Raw genomic sequence first — 21728 nt, 5'->3', positions numbered from 1 at the left:
GTAGGCTGCAAAACAAAGCTCTCTTCCCCATATGTCCTCAGTCTGCTCGGGCTGCTATAAGAAAGTACCATAGCCTGGGTGGCTTAAACAACAGAGATTTCTTTCTCACAGTTTTGGAGGCTGACACCCACCATCAGGGTGCCCGCGTGGCGAGTGGATGGGTGCTCTCTGGGCAGAGAGAGCCCTGGGTCTCTTCCTCTCCTTACAAGGGCACTAATCCCATCATGGAGCTCCACTTTCAGGTCCCCACGTAAGCCTCATCATTCCCCAGAAGTCCCATCTCCTAATACCACCTCACTGGGGGCTAGGGCCTCAGCACGTGAGTCCAGGGGGATGCAGTTCTGTCTCTAGCACCATGTAACCTGCATTCCCATCTGTCTTCCCCTGTTCCCAGTAAGCCAAGCCAGAAAGCTCTAAGTCATTTCCCACAGTGGTCAGTTCCAAATAAATGTCTCTCGGGTCCTGTGTCCTCTCTGTCCCTGCATCCCTAGACCCTGCAGCAGCCCTCTCACCTCCAGGCATGTTCCAGCAAGCTCAGCATTGCTTCCAAAACAAGCACCCGATCACTGCTCTCTGCATTCTCTCTCTCATACTCATGAGCACCTGGTAAAACCCTGCCTCGCACCTCTCTGGCCTTATCTCCTGCCCTTCCCCCCAGCATCCTCATTCCCTGCTACACTCACCCACCTGTGGCACCCTCACCAGGCCAGCACGTCTCACTGCACTGCATTTGCTCTTGCTATTCCCATGACCTGGGCTACTCCTCCCCCTGTGACTGCCTGGAAACTTATGCTCATCTGCCAGGAACCTACTCTGGGGTCATCCTGGTGAAGCTCTCCCTGCCCTCTGCCGCAGCATGAGCCACACACACGTCCTGTTTATCACTTGCCAAGTGTACTGTGGGCTTGTGAGTCTCGGCCTGTCTCCTTTCATGATCTGTGAGCTCCTTGAGGCCATAAATCATCACATTCATTTCTGTGTACCCCAGTGTCTGGCATATAGTCAATGACAATAAATAAGTGTTGGACAAATGAGTGAGTAGATGAGGGCAGTGGGTGGGACCAACAACCTCTTGTTTCCCACACTGAGTCACCCCAGGTTCCCCATTGGCACAGGTGCCACTAGCTGCCAGCCCCCTGAACTTCCTGCATATCCAACTTACCAAGTCCTGGAGCAGCTGGCGTTCTCCTTCCCACCCTACAGCACTAAGGCCCCTGGCAAGCTCTCACCCGCCCCCAGGAAGGCCTCTTATAGAGAAAGCCCTTGGCACCTTAGCCAGAGCTCATGGCTCCCTCCTCTAGCACGCTTTGCCCTTTCTGCCTGTTTAATCATGTCACTTGATGCCATCCCATTCTCTTAACTGTCTGACTCAAGTTAGCCCTTTATTACATCAGCTCACTCTACTGTCCGGCTCGTTCATTGTGTTAAGTGTGTAGGTTGTTGTCCTAGCTGATCCTCATTGTAGACAGGAGCTTCTGTTCTTTATTGGTTCTTGGACATTTGGTAAATGCTACACCACGGGTATTTATTCATAACTGACCTCAGAGTTCTTGTTACTTCCCTGCCTGCCTGTCTCCCTTTCTCCCAGCTGCCCTCCTCTTTAAAAAGGCACAGTGTCCTAAGAGTTAAGATTCAGCAGACTTGAGTTCAGGTTTTGGCTCCAGCATTCCCATACTGTGAGAGTGGGAGCCAATAGCTTAACCTCTTTGAGCTTCTATTTCCTTATCTATAAAATGGAGATAATGTCACCCCTGCAGGGCTGCTGTGAGGATTAAATGAAACAATCAATGAACAGCACTTAGCACAGTACCTAACATGGAGTAATACTCAATAAATGCCGGCTGCTGTGATTGATGTTTTTTCAATAATATTATTTTATCAATAAATCTTTCCCTTAAGGATCTGTCATAGACTAGCCCCAGGCCAGCACCTAACACATAGAATAAGTGTTTGTGGAAATGTCAGGCGAGCATACAAATTTATTTCTAGGGCTACCCTGAAATGCTTCCCCTTCCTTGTTAGTTGGAATGAGAGGCTAGTTTTCCCTAAGATGTTTCCACTCATCTCCAACAAGAGCTTCCTTCTTATGAACACAGCCCATGTTCTGAACCTTCTCTTGGGGCAGGGTGGGTTATGCTGGCTCTTCACCCATACACGCACATGTCTGGACAGCCAGGCTCAGGAGTCCCTTTTTAATCTGGCCTTTTTGGAAGCAAGACAGCTCGACCCTTCCCTTCTATTCATATCAGATTTTAGGGTTTGCTTTCTTGGTTTGATTTGGTCTCAGCATGGCTGTCACCTGTCTTGAAGGGCTCTTCTGGGAAGACACTCTGAGGGACCTGACAGGGCATCCAGGAAGACTCTGCTCTAAGGCCAGGAAAGGAAGCTGGGCCCCCACTTCTAGCCTCTGGAGCTTGGCCAGGCGGAGGGATGCCCATTTCTCTCCCTCTGGCCAAGCCTGGTAGAAGTCCTCCCCACTGAGAGTCAGGGAGGGGACAGGGACACAAACCCTATTGAACACAGCTCTTGGTCCCTTACCTGTGGAGGGTTCCTTCCTGGACCACTTAGCTGTCTCAGAGAGGGGACAGTATTATAGTCCCATCTCTCATCACTGGAGAGGCAAATCAAGCACATAATTCTCACCCCTGAACTTTCCCTATTCCAGTTCATAACTGGGTGGAAATAGATAAAATCATAGACTGTTCCTAAGGGCAGTTACCCTTGGGGAAGTCTAGGCCAGTGCCGGGTTGAACAGCTACATCAAAGTTACCTGGAAAGCTTTGTTCCAAAATGCAGATTCTTGCAATGGATGCATATCCAGAATTTCCAGTTCAGTCAGGCTGGCTGGAATGCAGTCATCTGTCCCCTAAGAGCTCCTGAACGATTCCAATGCACAGTTAGGTATGGACCCATTGACCTGTCCCATTGCCTTATCTCTTTTTTTTTTTTTTTTTTTTTTTTTTTTTTGAGACGGAGTCTCACTCTGTCTCCCAGTCTGGAATGCAATGGCGCCATCTCAGCTCATGGCAACCTCCGCCTCCCAGGTTCAAGCAATCCTGCCTCAGCCTCCTGTGTAGCTAGGACTACAGGTGCCAGCCACCACGCATGGCTAATTTTTGTATTTTTAGTAGGGATGGGGTTTCACCATGTTGGTCAGGCTGGTCTTGAACTCCCGACCTCAGGTGATGTGCCGACCTCAGCCTCCTGGGCTGAGGATTACAGGCTGGGATTACAGGCGTGAGCCACCGCACCTGGCTCCCACTGCCTTATCTCACCAGTAAAGATATAGGGTGTTCTAGGGCCCCAGAGAGGTCTCATGCCTTGAAAAGTTAGTGATAAAAGCCCAGAGAACCGAGGATACTGCTCAAGTCCTGCCACCTTCTCACAACAGCCAGGGCTGGAGCCGTCCCTCCACTGGATAGGACCCTGGACATCGGGGTGGGCCCAGGAGAGGAGCACTGACTCATGGGGTCCCAGTAGGCCACGTTCCCAGGGGAGCTAAGAAAGAGCTAGGGCAGAGAAGAAGGGCCCTTGGCCATTTCTTTCAGAACCCTGTGGTGTGGATGCATGGATGCCATCTGCCTTGGCCCACTGCCCTTCCTGGCCTCCCATGGCAATGTAGGGGCCACTCTACAACCCACCACTGCTGGGCAGGTGCAGAGTGAAGCCCGTGTGTTGCATTGAGTCCTGTTAAGAGTCTAAGTTGAAGTTGGCTGGCTGATGGATTTGACACAGGGGTAGAAAGTAGACGTGGGACAAAGTCTGAGTTTACCAATACAGACAACTCCAAGTCCTGAATAGATTGAAGGGGTTTTGTTTTCTCATGTGGGCATTTGAACCTTCTAGAAAGATGGGACCATCCAGAGATACCTAGCCTTGACCCCAGCAGTTTACACTATGAAGCCACTGGAATCACAGACACAAACCCACCCCATAGAGACAGGTCATGCCTCTGAATCAGAAACTTCATTTAAACCAGGAAAAACAAAACTGTATGAGCCCTGGGCATCCCAGGAAGGGGAAAGCCCCATGCTGGAGCCAGGCTGCTGTGCTGGGTGCTGGAGGGAGCCTTCTGTCGCCAGGAATTAAGGGCCTGGAGCTGCAGTTCCTCTGGACTGTGTGGCCGGGCGGGTGGTGTTACAGAAAGGTGGGATCTTTGTTTTTTCTGGTAAGCGAGAGGCAGTTTGATGGCACTATGAAAAAGCTTCCTCAGGCATGCAGACCTTAAGTAAATAAAAGCACAAAAATAGGTTTTTCAAACCGTGTCCTTCCAGAGCATAGTAGGATTTACTGGGAAATTGGATTGAATTTTCCCTGACTCACCTGACTGCTGAGTGGAGGAATTTGAAGGAAAGGTCTTTGTTTCCCCAGTGGTATCTGCTGAAACAGGGCCAACTGCAGGGCTTACGGCTCCTTATGGGTGACCTTTTAAAAGGCAGCCGGGGGTGTCTGAACAGCAGGCTGGGGAGTGGGGGCTGACGCTTACCTAGACCACCTGACCTCGGAACCCAGAGATGAGAGATTGATTGTCGAACCTCTGCCCCATCCACATATTATAGATCGGCTTCCTGAGGTATAGAGGCCACTGGGCAGCCCTCGGGAGAACAGAGTTGCTTTTCTAGTGCTGATGAAGGATTGGCCCTGAAGCGTCCATGCCTTGACTCGTTCCACTTGGGTATCAAGACTGCAGTTTGCTAGATGGTTGGCCCAAAGCTGAGGTTTAGGGCATGACCGCAGAGCACAAGGGAAGTTTTCTCTTGAGCCAGGCTGTGCAGATTAAAATACTAGAACATCATTAGCATCTTAGGAAGGTTTTCAGACACCAGGCTTTAAGTGACCCCAAACCTTCCCAGACCTAAATTGAATGCCGTGGGCCACATTCCATAGAGTTTGGGTTCCTGCACAGAACTTTATTATGGATGAGAACCAGTGGTGTGCCAATACAGTGGCTCTCTGAAGAAATGTAAAAGCCTTGATTTGTCGTGTTTGCCAATGTTCAAGGTGTAACTACTCCCACTGTGCCAATTTCAAACTACCAATGTGAAGTCTCTAAATATGAAGCTGGGAAAAGATGTGCACAATTGGCTGTCATGAGCAGTTCCATTCGGCTCCAGCACACCGTTGAGCTCATGGCCCTCCAACACATATATCCAAAGAGATCACAAGTACAGGTGATTCAGAGGAGCAAACTGAACCATGTGCCAGGTGTACCCTCAGTACCCCTGTATGCACAGAACACTCTTTCCCCTTAGCTAACAGAATCTTTTAACTAGCAAGATGTTCCATATTACCAGATTAATACTGGGATATATCAGTGGGTGTCTCTACTTTAGTAGTGATCACGATAGGACAATGATTGGCTAAGTTTAGGAGCTATCAGATCCCTTGAGGAGCTTGCTTAAAAGGCATCCTGCTCGACTCCACACCCCAGAGAATCTGATTTCCTAGATCTGAGATGGGATCTAGTCATCTGTATTTGGCAAGAAAGTTGCAGGTCATATTCACACTTTGAGAAGCCCTCATCTACTGTTTGCTCACCCTGTGGCTTAGATGCCTGGAAGTTCAAAGTCTGGTGACTTTTAACAGTGATTTTATTCTTCATACTAACTGTTTTGCTCCAGAGAAACTTCATACTAACTGTTTTGCTCTGTGTTTTTTTAAGTTCCACCATGCAAAATCTGATTCTAAACAATAGTATGTATTGACAGCATCCCAAATATCAGACATCAGACATGTGTTATCCCATGTTATTCTGACAACTACCCTATTATTACCACCCCATTTTGCAGATGAGGAAACCGAGGCCCAGAGAAATTTCCCAAGGAGGTGGTGCTAGAATTCAGGTTCAGGCCATCTGACTCCAGAACCTGCATTCTAAGCATAACACTGGGCTGCCTCTATAAAATAGTCTTCCTTTGAGGGTCTTGGGCTTTTGACTGAGCTAATTCAGGCTAAAATTCAGTTAAATTTCTTGAGCATTTAATTGAGTACCTATAAGATGCTATCACTGGCATAAGTTATCTCATTTAATCCTAGCAGCAACCTTACAGGGGAGGTAAGACACTGTTTTCTGGAAGAGGAAAGGGAGATCCAGAGATGTTCTGTGCTTGCCCTGTGTTGCAGAGCCAGCTGGAGGCAGAGCAGGAATTTGTTGCTCATTCCACTACCCCACAGCTGCCCAGCTAAGTTTCCTGTGTGGTTCTTTAGTCTAAGGCAGCTTTGATTCATTGGTGCTTTTTTAAGCATTTGAGCACGTTTCTGGCAGTCTTCACTTTTGACTGATAAATGTCTGCGTCTGTATATAAAACAGTGTACGAATGGGAAAGACAGCCGTATCCACCACTATCTTTAAACACCAGACAGAGTGGGCTAAGTGCAGCACTAAGATGCAGAGGAGCATGCAAATACAGAGAAAATGTTTGTTGTCTCTTCAGGAATTGAAGAAGGCTCCCTGAAGGAGGTTACACCAAGCTGGACCTTGAAGGATACATAGGATTTTGGCGAGTATGGAGGGAGGAGTCGGGAATGGGCAGCGGTGAGAGAGGATTTGGTGGAAACTGAAGCTGGGAACCCAGGGACTGGGACCCAATCACAGGGCTTCATGAATCTTGCCAACAGTGTCCCTTTTTTCTTTGGCCCATAACTAGTTTCATGCTTGACTTGTGATTAAGGACACTGTGATTTTTCTCCTCTAGCTGATCAATCTTATTTTCTATTACCTTAAAACAACTTTTTGTAGCTCTTCTATGGGGGAGTTTTAATTCCTGGGCCCTTGTGCTTTAAGCCCCAGCACCTTCAAAGTGGTCTTCCAGGCACAGGCTGCTGGCTTGAGGGGCCCGGATGTGCTGAGATGCCCCAGTGCTTCTTTCTGTTCCCTTAGTGCAAAGGTGTATTTCTGTCCCTCGGCAGCATTGGTGCAGTCGATAGCCAGTCCAGCTGGAGTGGTTCTGGCTCCCTTTATAAGCACCCATTCCTGGGAGAATGCCTTGGGATACCTATCAGCAGCTTCGTGTAGTCTGGCTGTCCTGGTGGCTGGAATGCTTTGAACACCGATTCCCGGGGACATTACACAGTTCCTTTCCACTGTTTTCTGGCTCTCCCAAGTGGACACTGACCTCGATGGAGCCAAATGGCACATTTACCTCTGAGCTCTGGCAGCATCGTTTGGACGATTATTGTAATCTTGAGGGACTTGTGGGCCTCCAATAGCCTTGACTAAAGGCCTTCCATAGGGGGGAAAAAAGTCACAATTGCTTTGCCAGTTAGAGATCAATCACAGCCAGAGCCAACTTCTGCTTTCCTCTTGGAGACACTAACAAGTGCCACAGGATCAGAGGTCTCTCGCCCTAGACCCTCTGAAAAGGAGCCCAGCATGGCCAGTAGGACCCATTAAGACTATCAGCCGTGGGATTGCCTGTCATTACTGGACTCTAGTCTCAGGGATTCCGAGCAGTGTGTCTCTTCTTCATCCCTGAATCTTCAAGCAGAACACTGATATAATCCCCCACCACTGAGCAGGGGTTGGTGTGTGCAACATGATGGGGGAATTTTCTGGAGTGGGCATTTTCTTGTGGTCTCCATCACATGTTCTGGATGACATTTGTAGTAATAGCTTGATAGCTGAGGCCTGCTGTGATGCAGTCCCACTGGCAAAGGCCTCTCCTTGTGCCTTTACAAATGTCACGTTCCTGCACGTGCAAAGCACTGCAGGAGGGCTTCTTTATGGACTCTGCTTCCAGTGTAGTCCTGCAACATGTCATCCAGGAAATCTCGCAGAATGCTGTGTTGGGACAGGTGGTGCATCTCTGTCTGTGGTAGATGGATGCTGCTGCCTGGTGCCTCCTGAGGCCATTCAGTCCATTTCTAAATTAAAATCTCTAAACAGTAAAAGAAGACCTAGTGAGAACTGCTTTTCTCATCATTGTTCTAGTCTTAGCAGAGCTATGAGAGCCCTCAATACAGGGTTTTGGCTCCCACAGACAGCTGATCATCCACCTCATTTCTTTGCCTGGGATTCCTGTCTTTTTTCATCCAAATAAAAGAAAAGCCTCTCATCATGTGAATCTCAAGAAGCAATATGAAGGACATCAAGTTCTTCAGTATACCTCAGGGTAGCTATTTTTTTATTCCAAAGTCTACTTAAGTGTCAGAGAGAAGGCTGAATTCAGTTGCCTAAAGGAGATCTTCAAGTAAGACTTCTACTTAGCTCCTACTATGAATGGAACTATGATAGGGTGGGGAAGATGAAGATATGCATGAGCCTAAGACAGGCAGAGGCCAAGTTGAGCGCTTTGCACAGTTATTCTCTTGGCTACCAAGGTCATCACTGTCTAGTCAATCAGTGAGATCTCTGCCAGTTTGGGCTCAGATTGCCAACATGTGCCCTCAGTTAGCCCCCGCATGCTGGCCCAGTGTCAGACAGTGCAGAGCTGGGACAGGAAGGGGAGGGAGAAGTCCAAATCTTCCAGGCCCAGAATCACACACAGTCTCGATGTCAATGGCAGCCGGAAGTCAGGAAGTAGAAAATGGGACCAGAGAGAGCATCCAAAAAACACCCAAGCCCATCCCAAACACTGGTTCTGAAGAGGGGCCTTGTTGAGTGCAGAGTAGTTGTGTTTGCCATGGAGTGGAGGGAAGGAGCAGCTTTCATGCACTTGGCATGGTGGGCACAGGAATAGACCACTTTCCACTGACAGCTCACCTGGAGCATGCCTTAGATCCCCTTAGTACTTATCTTCCAAGCAGCTCAAAGAGTGAATAAATAGAGACAATTATTGACCTCGTAATCTTAGATAGCAGCATGGATATTAGGGCAATTTATTATCATTTACTACTTCCTCTTTCGAGAGAAGAGAAAATGAACGAGTGTGGAAAATAAATCAACTTCTTGGGAACCTCAGCCTAGTTAACATATTACCATTGATTAAGCAGCTACCACGTGCCAGACTGTTTGGCTATGGAGATAGGAAGGGCGATAAGTCACAATTCCTGTCTTCCAGAAGATTCCCATCTGGTGAGAATCAGAGACATAAACCAGCCACTCTACGACAGCCTTAGGAAAGCTGCTGGGCTTTGCTGAGTGAGGGCGCGCCAGGAGGGGAGAGAGAGGCTTCCCTGAGGAGGGGCCAGGTGAGTGGGAGAGATGCGAAGAAGGCCATGAATAATAACATGTTCTATTTTTTTATATCCCTTCTATGTGCCAGCCCCTTCACAAATAAATCATCTAATTCCAAGTGTGGAAACACAAGCTTTGAGAAGATTATAAGCCAAATGCCAAATTTGAACTTGGGCTTCCAAACTCCAGGGCCCAGCAAGCAGGCACTGCATTTTTAGGGCCCATCTCTCATGGTATTTGTTCTCAACTCTGGGAGAGACCTAAGGCCTAAGGAAGCATCCTGGGGACCCAGTGTAGCCCCTTCACCTCCGTACATCTTGAATGCTGGTCTTTAAAGTTTCTTCTCCTGAGGAAGTGGGACTGAGACTGTCTTGTGTGGTCGTGTTTTGTTGGGTGGTTGGGGTTGGGGTCCAGAGGGGACATCCTGTTCATGCAGCCTAATGGGGAGCTTCCACCTGCCCCTTGTGTTTCTCAGCACCAACCTGCTACTAGGCCCAGCCCTGGGCTCCAGCCAGGGAGGGGATGCCTTCCAGCCTACCCATGGCAAGAAGAGGCCAGGAGCCATTTTAGCCACTGGTTTGCAAGAGAAGAAAAGCTTCGCTGCTGCTGCCTGCACACACGCGCCTGCTCACTCCCCTTGATGCTGGAGAGCTCACCGCTGCTGCTTGCTTTTCTAGTTTTCTTCCTTCATTTTCCTTTTGCAGATTTCACTGATTTTGAATCTCTCACAGTTGAGCCCTGGGTTTCCAGAGATCTGAGAAACAAAGTGATCACATTTTCCTAGAGGGGAGCTCAACATTCTGCTGGGGAAGTGGGAGATGTCGAGTCTGAGGTCATTTTTTCAAACCCCAACTTGTTTTGTTCTATGAATTTAAGGAGATTTTTGAGTTGGGGAACAAATAAAATCATTCTGTCAGAGCAAAGGAGAAACATTTTTGTATATTGCCTTAAGCTTTCCATGCACCGTTAAGCGATTAAAATGCAACTGAAACTGATAGCAAAAAGAAAAATTAATAAATACAGTATAATAAGTGCATAAAGATTATTAGGGGAAAGGAAGACTCTTAGGACCAGCCATTCTGTGTCCAGATTTGCATCTGCTTCAAGTGAATCACATATCCTTGAACCACAGTTGCTGTTCTTCTCAGTAATTTGGCCTGTCTGAGTTCATGTAAGTGGAAGCCCACAGATCAAAACCACTGTCAGCCACCAGCACAGCTTTTTGATAGTTTTCCAGGGAAGTTCAGTAGCACCTGGTCCTCTGGCCATTGTCACAGGTTTATCACATCCATAGGTCCTACCAAGATCTGTGGGTCCAGTTACCTCCCAGTGAGCAGAGACTTTTTTTTTTTTTTTTTAAGATGGAGTCTTGCTCTGTTGCCAGGCTGGAGTGCAGTGGCGTGATCTCTGTTCACTGCAACCTCTGCCTCAGGGTTCAAGCAATTCTCCTGACTCAGCCTCCCAAGTAGCTGGGACTACAGGCACGCACCACCACACCCAGCTAATGTTTGTATTTTTAGTAGAGACGGGGTTTCACCATGTTGGCCAAGATGGTCTCGATCTCTTGACCTCGTGATCTGCCCACCTTGGCTTCCCAAAGTGCTGGGATCATAGGCGTGAGCCACCACGCCCAACTGAGACTTACTTTTTAGGCAGAGCTCACATCTACCTTCCTGGAAAGAGCTTGGAATGTTTAAATTAACATAAATACAACCCCAATTTTTTTTCATTACAATACCTTTTAGAGTAAGTTAAAATGAAAAGCATAATGTTTAAATTATATAAAATTATGTTAACAGCTATAGCATTATAGCGTATGCCATCTTGACATTTTTGTAATTCCTATAGCAACTGAGGTAGTTTCACAACCCTGAAATCTAAGGCCATTTTCAGGAGCTTTGTTATTTTTTCCAAGAAAGAAGAATTTAAGGTTGTCTGTTTTGCCGTCTTCTTTTTTCCCACCACGAGATTCTCTATGGCGAGCGTAGATATCACTGATTGCCAATAGGCTGTCTGACTGCCTTCAAAGCAGTGTCTGCTTCTTGCAGCTTCTCTGTACATCTGGTGCTTCACCTGAAATTCCTGCTTGCAAAAGGGAGGAATCAAGCCTTATTTAGTCTCTCTTAAGGTTTTCATCATTTGAGCTCTCACCAGTTGTTGCTTCATAATGTCAAAGTCTCGAGCCTTGGAAGGTATCCAGGGGCAAATTCAAAGGCACGCAGCATCTAGCTTGATCCTGAATCCACAAAACCAGCTGTCTTCCCATCTTAGAAACAAGTCCTATATAAATAGAGAATTGGAGATGTCACCCTGCCTTTTCCTTAACTGTAACCATTTTCAAAAGTGAATATTGGATATAAACTAAAGTTTATAAACACATGACTTTGCTTGTCAAAAGTGTTCTCTCTAGAAGGCTGTTTATCTGGAATAAAACGCTGCTCCCATGCTGCCAGTTTCTTTTTCAGTGTTGACTTCAGCAGCACTTTACCAACTACACTGGGAAGTCAGTTAGTACTTTACTTTTGTAGGAACCATTCTATTGTCCCAAACTTTGTGTCTTCTTACGTCACAACTGAGTTTTGTTCCATCCCTCCCTCCTCTGCCACCTGGGGGTATGGGAGGCAGATTTCAGGGGGAGGAAGGCTGTGAGAGTGAACAGAGGCCTGGGAGAACCTCACTGCTATTGGGAAGCAGGCAGAGTGCCGGACCAAGCTGATAACGTGAATGTGATGGACTCTGCCGTGAATGGGAATTGTACCAGAAGTTCAGGAAGGGAAGTGGAGGGCTGCTTGCTCAAAACAGAGGCACTTAGAAAAGTGTGATAAATTTATAAGCAGCACTGGTTTATTGCTACAAGCCTGATCTGTGAGTAATCTCCTGAATAACCTTTAATGAGTAAGCATTAAGTCGATAGACATTGGAAAGAACTCCAGTAATCTAATTCCCCATCCCCCACCCCGCCCATGACAATTTATAGCCTCTGTGTGCTCATTTGACACAGGAAGTGATCAACTTGTTTACCTGGCTCTGTTGGGCATAAGTTCTTAGGTCAATAATTGATGCTGTAACCGCAATTTTAAATTAATATAATGATTTCCATTTCAGTTCATAAAACCTGTCTGCATCCCAGTATGGTAGATGATGAATATAATTTTCTCCATTTTATAGCTGGAGAAATCGAGCCAGGAAACAGTGATGCTAGAAGGGGACACTAGTCAGTGAAGTGCTGGTAAACGTTTTAACAACCAGCTCTCTGAGGGAAGAAGTCCTGGTTTGTAGTGGATGCCGATTTCCATCATGTAAATACTCCCACCTTGGCTGATTCAAGCTGTCAACATGGCATCACTGAATGCAGAGTGGGGAAGAATTGCACATAGTCAGCTCTTGTGAGCTGGTACTAGCTGGCTGCAGCATAATGGCACCAATGATTCAGTTTCTGGCTTCAGGCTCTTGGATGACCACTGAGGACCAGCTCAGACCACTTTAAATCCCAACTTAACTCTCAGACTCTGCTCAGCCTCAAACTACATTGCCCTGAAGATTATTTTTCAAACTTTGAGTTGTAACCCATTAAACAGTCATGAAATTAATTTAGGGAGCTGAGTGAGCATTTTTTAAATGAAATAGAATAGAGTAAAACAAAAAGAAATGAATAGAACAGAACAGAAAATATCAGCGTGTACACCACATGTTTCAATGATAGATGATGGATGGATGGATGGATGGATGGGTGGATGGATGGGTGGATGGATGGGTGGGGTGGGCGGGTGGATGGATGGGTAGATGGGTGGATGAGTGGGGTGGGTGGGTAGATGGAAAGATGAATAGACGGATGGATGAATACATGTCTATAGTGGGTTGGGGTCAAAAATAAAAATATTGACCCAGAAGCAAATGTACCTCTGTTTTCTCATCCAAAAAATGGAGTTAGTGGAGTTGCCTCCTCCCTGCCTGTGATCAGGCCAGGGGGTGACCAGATCACTCTGTGATAATGCTGTCGTGGTGCTAGCACTCTAATCTACAGTTGATCCATTTGTGGTGACAAAACAGGGCAAAGCAGACAGGTCTGGCTTTGTCTCTTTGGGAGATGGTTGTACGTTGTGTTTGGACAAAGTTCCATCTTCACGGGGCACATGTTTTCTTGGCATTCGGCCACAGCCTAGAGAAGCCTCCCAGTGGCTCTCAGCCTTCCTCTGTCCACATGTGTACACATGTACACATACACACACATGAAGTTCTGCAGTCAGAGGGATCAGCCTTCCTAGGTCTACTGTGAAATGTCATGGGGAGAGTCCTTTGGAGCAAGGACTCTCCGTTGAAGGGAACTAGTGAATTTTTGAAAATAAGAGAGGTAATGATGAAAGCTTTCTCCACACTCTCTCCTGAGTCCCTCCTGGAAAAAGGTACAAGGCCAAGCAGTGTTTAGGAGCCACCACAGCAACCCCATGAAACAGAGACTGTTAGCCATTTTCAGAGATGAGGACACTCACCCTAGGAAAGGTTCAGCAATGAGCCCTGTGCTCCCAACCTCACCTCTGACCCCAGGCCAGTGCCCAGGCCAACAGCCCCTTCAGAGGACAGCCTGTTAGTCATCCAGGAAATCCTTCCAAACTGGTTTTCTCATCTGTGAAATGGGACATTGTTCTACGTAAGCAGCATGTTCCTGAGAAAAGAGAAATGGCTTTAGAGTCAGAATATCCGGGAATCTCATGCTACTTTTTACAAATCACTGCCGTGAGATTGCAAGCAAATACTTTACTATAGTTGCCTTGCCTGGAAAGTGGAGATGTTGACAGTTTCGCAGGTTCATTATGAAGATTAACTAAGATAACATTATCACATCACAAATCTGGAGAGGTATGTATATTAACATGTCAACAGTGGTTATCACTAGGTGGTGGCATTACAGGTGGTTTCACTCTTCACTTTTTTACCTGTTTTTAATTCAGTGGTGCACTAGTAAATATTTAACAAAAGAAAAACAAAAAGCCTGATGTGTAGTGTTTGCCCATGTCCTTGGTGTAAATACTTCCACCATGGCTGATTTCAAGCTACCGCCATGACGACGCTAAACGTGAAATTGGGAAGCGACATGTGTGATTGGCTCTCACAAGCCGGCACCAGTCCGCTTCAGCTCACCACTGTTTTTAACTGTGCACTGAATGTTTTGCTTGGGGGTAAATTAGAGAGAGAGAGAAGGAAAGATAATTAATTAGTAGAGTACCTAGTATTATGCCTGGCATTAGTTCTCCTCTCTCCCTGCCCTCCCTCCCCGCTTTGTCCCCCAGCCCACATTGCTCTAATGGAACAGCACACTGCCCGTGAACACCTAGCCATGTGAAGTTGTGGTCTTCCTGGGAGCCAGCTGCCTGTCTTTGCTTCCCATCAGCAGGGCCCTCAGGACCTGGGCAGCCTGTAGAGGATATCCTAAGGTTGACTCACCGAGGAATAATCAAGCAGACTCCCAGGTCGTCTCACTTTCCGCAGGAGACATGCTCAGAGCAGACACTACAAGGTTGACGCTGCCCTCCAGGGAAACTAGGAAAAGTCTCAATGAGTAAAAGGCCTGGAGGGGAACACACCCCCAGGTGGCCACAGTCTCTAAGGAGCCGAACCTTCTCACTGACATAACAGATGTGTGTGAGTGTGGGGGTGGGGGAGATGGGATGGGCTCAGCAGGTCTCTGGAGGAATACAGAAGAATGGGGCATCAGTGGCAGCCTGACAGGTCACCCAGCATGTGGCCTGTCATTCTGGCACAAGAGTAGATGTTCAAGAAATTTTTGTTAATGCTTGGTTTGGTTTGTTGTTGTTGTTTTAATTTTTAATGATCACCTTATATTCCTTCATAGCCTGACCTGCTGCAGAAAGGATGTCAGGCAGCCAAATAAACGCTTATTGAATAAATAAATAAGTTGTAGCCCTCACCAGCTCCTGGTTTTGCCTGTTCCTGGATATAAACTGTGACTTTAAGTCAAAATGAGATGCAGAGTATTAATAAAGTTTTCTGGTAATGGTATTTTTCTTTAATGTCTTCTGGCTTTTCTGTATTTTTTCAAATGTATCTTCGGAGAACTTGGATCCCTTTTGTTTTATTTAAAAAAAAAAAAAAAAGAATATATGTTACAAAAATAACCTGTAAATTGAAAGCGAAACAGGAGCTGTGTCAACAGTTAAGGCCCAAGAAGGGTCATCTCCACGGCTCTAAGGCTCTGCACTGAGGGTCCCGCCTGCCCACAGGGTGTTGGCTGGGCCCAGCATCGGGCTCTTGTCTCAGCCTCTCTTCCCACAGGCCTCCCGCCTACGAGGCCCTGATTAATAACGCTCCCCTCCAGGAACTCCCAGAAGACAGTGCATGCCAGTCTTAGAAGTGGCAGTGGCGAGAGATGAGGGGGATGACAGGCCACGCCCTTTAAAATACAGTTGGGCCTGTGTCCAGGCCACCCTCCATGAGGCAAGCAGCCACCTTGGGCACCTGAAACCTGAGGAGGCCACTATGGTGTGAGTCACCAGTCTACTCTTTCAGTCACAGGCTTCCTTCCGGGCAAGTGGGGGCCTCACCGCTTGCCTATGATAAACCTGCCAGTTCCATTTCCCTTGAAGCAGCAGGGCTGCTCTGGGAAGGGAGCATAGAGCCTGGGGGCCTCCCTTAGGTATTTGTTGGGTTTGAACCTTCCCCTCCTCTGGCCTAGGATCGCAGTTGAGGGAACCATCCTGTTTGAGGGGTTTTGTTAAAGACACAAGCTGAATCTAGCAGATGAGGGCTCGTGGGGATTCTCAACCCGAGGAGGTTTAATTCCTCCATCACCCCTGCCACTGTTCATGGCTGCCCTCTCAAAGCCAGTCAGCTAAGAGGAGGCAGGGCGGAGGTGCCCGCCAGAGCCCTGTCTCCACCCGGTGGTGCACAAGATGTGACTACGGGTTTCCTATAACTGGACTGTTTTTTTTTTTTTTTTTTTGTCAGATAGATAGATAGATAGATAGATAGATAATTTTTTTCTTTTTCTTTTTGAGACAGGGTCTCACTCTGTTGCCCAGACTGGAGTGCAGTGGTGTGATCATGGCTCACTGCAGCCTTGATCTCTTGGACTCAAGCAACTCTCCTACCTTAGCCCCCTGAGTAGCTGGAACTACAGGCACAAGCCACCTCACCCGGCTGATTTTTGTACATTTTTCGTAGAGATGGGGTCTCACTTTGTTTCCCAGACTGGTCTTGATCGTCCTGCCTCCCAAAGTGCTGGGATTACAGTTGTAAGCCACCACACCCAGCTAAGATACAATTCACATACCCTACAGTTCACCATTTAAAGTGTACAGTTCAGTGGGTTTTAGTCTGTTCTCAGAGTTGTGTGACCGTCATCACTATCGATCTTAGAACATTTTCATTGACCCAAAAAGAAACTCTATACCTGTTAGCAGTCACCCTCGAATTCTTCCAGGCCCCCCAACCCAAGGCAAGCACTTACCTCCTTTTTGTCTCTATAGATTCTCCTATTCTGGACATTTCATGTAAATGGGGTCATTCAATATGTGACCTTTTGTGTCTGCCTCTTTTCCTTTAGCCTAATATTTTCTAGGTTTATCCACTTTGTAGCCCGGATCAGTACTTATTGCTTTCACTGGATGGATAATGTTCTGTGGTATTTTGTTTATCCACTTGTCAAGTGGTGGGTGTTTGGGTTGTATCCACTTTTTGGCTATTCTGAGTAATGCTGCTGTGAACATCCATGTACATATGTGTTCATTGGCTCGGAGGTATTGCCACGTAACTGATCTTTTGACGGTATGCACCTGATCGCGTCACTTCTTTGCTTGAAAAGCCCCAGTACTTCCCATTGTTCTTAAAGTCAGAGTCAAAATCCTCACCTGGGCATGGAAGGTTCATGGCTTCTGGGCCTGGCCAGCCTCACCCTGCTGTTTCCCCTGTTCTGTTCCAGCCAAGAGGCTCCAAGGCTCCCTCCATGCACAGAACCTCCTTCCTTGGCTTCATCTTCAAACTTTCCGCCTTCCCCCTGCCTGGCCCTTTGCTTCCCTAACCTCTACTCATCCTGGAGTCTCAGATGACCTGCTCCCCTCCTCAGGGAAGCATTCTCTACTGCCTCATATTAGGTTAGGGCCACCTGCCGCACACTCCCAGGGGACCCCGTGCATCGCCTCCGTAGCCCGTAACACAGCTGCAGGCAATGATGACTCGTGTGGTGGTCTGCCTGATGCTTCTCTCTTCTGCTACCTTAAGCTCCAGGAGAGCAGAGAACTCATTCTTGTTCCCCCGTTTTCCCCAGCACCTGGCACATTGCCTGGCACATTCAGGTGCTCGGTAAATATTTATTGAATGAATAATGGGTAATGATGGCAACAAATGAGCCACTTGTTCAGCGGACTCCTTCAGCCTTAGCATGTCCCTCAGGTGATGGAGAAACCCAGGCACTGCCGAGGCCAAATGACTTCTCCTTCTGTCCCCAGCCAGACACCCTCTCACTTCCCTGAAGGACCACTGCTTACGCAGGAATGGGTTTGGAGGAGTTCCTCCCAGCCTGAGATAGATAGAGCCTCAGTGAATCCCAGCTAACATGTGGGTTCTCTCAGGACAGGGTGATTCCCATAGCATGTGACTCAGAGCAGCCCCTCAGCACCACAGACTGAATCAGGAGCAGCCGCAGTCCATGTCCAGGGGAGAAATGAGGAGGGATTCTCTGACGCAATTGCTTCTCTGAGAGGCGGGGAGCTGCCTTATGACAAACCGAGTTCCCTTAGTAAAGATTATTGCCTTTCTGCGTGTTGTGTTTGAAAAACTGTCCTTGAAGAAATTCCAAGAGGAAACTGTACACCTTCTGAGACTTAATTGCTTTTTCAAAAAACACTGTTTTCATTTCCCCCACAGATATGCACTTATTTGGCCATTACCCAGCACATGACGACTTCTATCTCGTAGTGTGCAGTGCCTGTAACCAGGTCGTCAAGCCACAGGTTTTCCAGTCGCACTGCGGTAAGTGGACACCTGCACTGTCACATCTGCAGCTGCTGCCCTGGGGACAGTCGTCTTCCCCTGGGCTCCCCGACAGGGTCTGGCCGTGTCTTGTCTTAGCCTGAGGCTGTGGCTAAAGTCTTCCTGGGCTGCTGCCTCTGTTCGCAGGCTGTTTTAGGAGCTGTAGTCCTTCTGCTGAAATGCTCAGTCCTGTCAGAACAAATGAGAGAAAACCTGCAACTTGTCTTGCTCGATGGGGCTAGACTGAAGCCATCTGCCCAGCCTGGCAGTGGCCTCTGCAGGTGACCAGGGGGAGGGGAGAGCTGCTTAAGGAGTTGCTCCTGCAGCCAGACATTTTCTCCCCCTGAAAGAGGGCCAGGAGAGAGTCTCCCCAGACTTAACACAAAGGAGGGCTGGGGCCAAGTGCAGCCCAGTGTGTGGACTATTGGGGTGCTGCCTCAAGGAAATGGTGCATCAGTAAAACCTTACATTCCAATTCACCTTTCCCAAGAATCCCCCTTGTTAAAAAAAAAAAAAAAAAAAAAAAAAAATCCCAGGTGAGGTTGGGAACTGCTTTCTGTCTCTATCTTGACATCCTTGATGTAATAAATTCCTTCAGTTGGTCATCAGCAAACCATGTAGCTGCCATGGACAGGTAAAGTCCATGTGGCTGCGCCCCTCGGGGATGAATAAACAGCCATTTGGCCTTAGACTACAAGTCACTGAACCTCTCTGGGTGGAAGTTTCCTTATCTCTAGCAGGGAATTGGGTCTGACAATCTCCAAAGCTATAATATGCTGTGAGTCCAGCACAGCATCTCCCAATCTTTTTATTTAAGCTGTATTCCCTGTTGATGAGCATAAAATCTGAATGCGCTCCTTACCATTAAGGTTTCAAAGTACATTCTATTGTGCCTAAAAAAAGTCAAAGCACGTATAATATTGAATATGCCTTTGCAGATTACACACATTTCCCCTTTCTCGCACCCTGAATTTCTGACTTTTCCCCACCTCTTCAGTTATCATTATTCTATAATAAAATAAAAGGAAGTTGAGCTTAACCAAGCTCTTTAACATTCTCTCTAGATACTAATTATCAACTGCAAACACGTGTATGTGTAGGTATATGATATATACATATCAACATATATATAATCTGTATCTGTGTATATATTGTAGGCATATTATGTGTTTATAATCTGTAGAATTCAGGCTTAAGGAGCACCTCTGGGAGTGAGTCCAGGACTTTCAAACCAGCACAAGGCAAAGAAAGGGCCCTAGAAAGTGCTCTATGAGGAGCTTTGGTCAGAGGCCAAGTCTTCTGCGCCTCCCTGCAGCCAGCACTGTGTCCTCGGGCTACTTGCTTGATGTCTCAGGGCTTTGGTTTCCTTGTCCCTACCATGGGAAGATGACTTGTGTGGGTGCGTCCAGCTCTGACATGTTCATTCTGGCAGACTGAGCAGGAAAGGAGCAAGTTGTGTGCCTGGCACAAGTCGACCTTCTTGCTCAGTGCTCTGTACCAAATGACCCTCTCCACTGCCTGGAAGAGAGAAAGGGTTAAACCTCTCCAAAGAGAAACTGTCAGAGCCTGGTGGCGGTGCCACCAGCTGAGATACAGGTGGAGAATCCAAAGAAGAGCCATGGCAAGAAGGTCTCACCCAGCCAGTGGTTCAGTGACCAGGCCTAGAACCTCCGTGAACAGTGCTTCTTTGTGTCTTGTGAGAATGCAGAGGCTACATCATCCTGAATATGATTTTCATTCACTCAATTCACAAGGATGTGCAGCTGTTATAGGCATGGAACAGGGGCTTGCATTCTATTGTAAGCCTTCAAAACCTTCACTGGGGCTGGGTGCAGTGGCTTACGCTTATAATCCCAGCACTTTGGGAGGCCAAGGCAGGAGGATCACTTGAGGCCAAGAGTTTGAGACCAGCCTGGGAAGCATAGTGAGACCCCATCTCTTAAAAAAAAAAAAAAAAAAAAAGTTAGCCAGGTGTGGTGGCATACCTATAAGTCTCAGCTACTGGAGAGGCAGAGGGGTAGAACTGCTTGAGCCCAGCAGTTCGAGGTTGCTGTGAGCTATGATCGTGCCACTGTACTCCATCCTGAGCAACAGAGCAAGACCCTTTCTCAAGACAAACAAGAAAGCAAACAAACAAAAACCTTCACTAAGAACTTAATTCACTGGAGTCTTCGATGGAAGGATCCTGAAAGGGACCCAAAACATGGGACCCCACTGTCCCCTGCGGAATTCTTCCCAGGAGTAAAGTCCCAGATTGCCAAGGGAGGAGGCTCTGAGGCTTGGTAGAGCTGATACACCTGCCTCCCGCCACCCTGGGGCTCTTGGCATAAGAGCCAAGTGTCAGCTTAGGGGACAGCCTGTGGCTTTGGGAGCTCTGAGCAATGCAGTAAATTAGTTTGGGGGTTTGGAGTTACTGATCTCATCCCTCAAAGCCTAGTCTCCATTAAGCTTCTTGCTGAACCAGCTGACAAGCAACAATGGAGACATGACCACAGCTCAGCAAATTGAGGCACCGAGGCCTCCCTTCGCTCTAGGTGTGTGTCCTAGTACAAAGACAAACTTACATTTATCAAGACCAGGAGAGAGTGCAAAGCAGAGGTTAGAATCTTTGCAACTCTTTGTGGGGAGTACTTTTTAGTGTCCCTAAAAATTCCTGCAATAGCTGCATGATTGTCTAAGTCAGTTCAGGCTGCTATACCAGTGTCATAGACTGGGTGGCTTATAAACAGCAGATATGTATTTTTCACAGTTCTGGAGGGTAGAAGTCTGAGGTCAGGATGCCAACAAGGTCAGATTCTGGTGAGGACTGTCTTCCAGGTTGCAGATGCCCAGCTTCTCACTGTGTCCTCACATGGTGGAAAGAGAACAAGAGTTCTCTGAGGTCTCTTTTATATGAGCACTAATCCCATTAATGAGGGCTCCATCCTTATGACCTAATTCTCTCCAAAGGCCCCACCTCCTCATACCATCACATTGTGGGTAGGATTTCAACATAGGAATTTGTGGGGGACACAAACATTCAGTCCATAGCAACATTCAGTCCAGTCTTTTCTTTTCTTTTTTCTTTTTCTTTTTTCTTTCTTCTTTTCTTTTTCTCTTTCCTTGCCGGACTGGCCTTGCTATTTTCCACAAGTTAATAAGAATGCCATTGTACTGAGTGCCAGACACTGTGCCAAGTGCTTTCCTTATCTGTTTTTTGTTTTCTTTTGTTTTGTTTTTTGGGATTTTTTTTGTTTGTTTTTTTGAGTCAGACTGTCATCCAGACCGGAGTGCAGTGGTATAATCTCAGCTCACTGCAACCTCCACCTCCCCAGTTCAAGCAGTTCTCCTGCCTCAGCCTCCCGAGTAGCTTGGACCGCAGGTGCCTGCCACCCTCTTGGCTAATTTTTGTATTTTTAGTAAAGACGGGGTTTCGCCATGTTGACCAGGCTGGTCTTGAACTCCTGACCTCAGGTGATCCATCTACCTTGGCCTCCCAAAGTGCTGGGATTATAGGCATGAGCCATCGTGCCCAGCCTCCATCTCTTTGAGCATGTAATCCTTTCAACAGCCCTGTGATGTGGGTGTTAATATTATACCCATTTTGTAATTGAGGAAGCTAAGGCTTAGGAGGTCAGTGCTTTGCCCG

The 21728-nt window shown here is 47.3% G+C and overlaps 1 protein-coding gene across 12 annotated transcripts in view; it reads left to right on the top strand.

Moving 5' to 3' along the window:
• ATXN7L1 (ataxin 7 like 1) overlaps window positions 1–21728 on the top strand; it is a 268359-nt gene that overhangs the window by 70027 nt on the left and 176604 nt on the right. For 11 of the 12 annotated variants that reach the window (XR_002724661.1, XM_023183053.1, XM_023183060.1 and 8 more), the window contains one exon: window positions 17996–18100. The exons of the other annotated variant lie outside the window; for it this stretch is intronic. Coding sequence is in view for 10 of the 11 variants with exons in the window: in XM_023183053.1 (XP_023038821.1) it covers window positions 17996–18100 (105 nt within the window). In the remaining variant the exon portion in view is untranslated. The remainder of the gene's footprint in view (window positions 1–17995; window positions 18101–21728) is intronic. 12 annotated transcript variants of the gene reach the window in all.

This window comes from Piliocolobus tephrosceles, chromosome 8 (genome assembly GCF_002776525.5).
Source record: "Piliocolobus tephrosceles isolate RC106 chromosome 8, ASM277652v3, whole genome shotgun sequence".
Classification (NCBI taxonomy): Eukaryota; Metazoa; Chordata; class Mammalia; order Primates; family Cercopithecidae; genus Piliocolobus; species Piliocolobus tephrosceles.
This window is presented reverse-complemented; position numbering and strand designations above follow the sequence as displayed.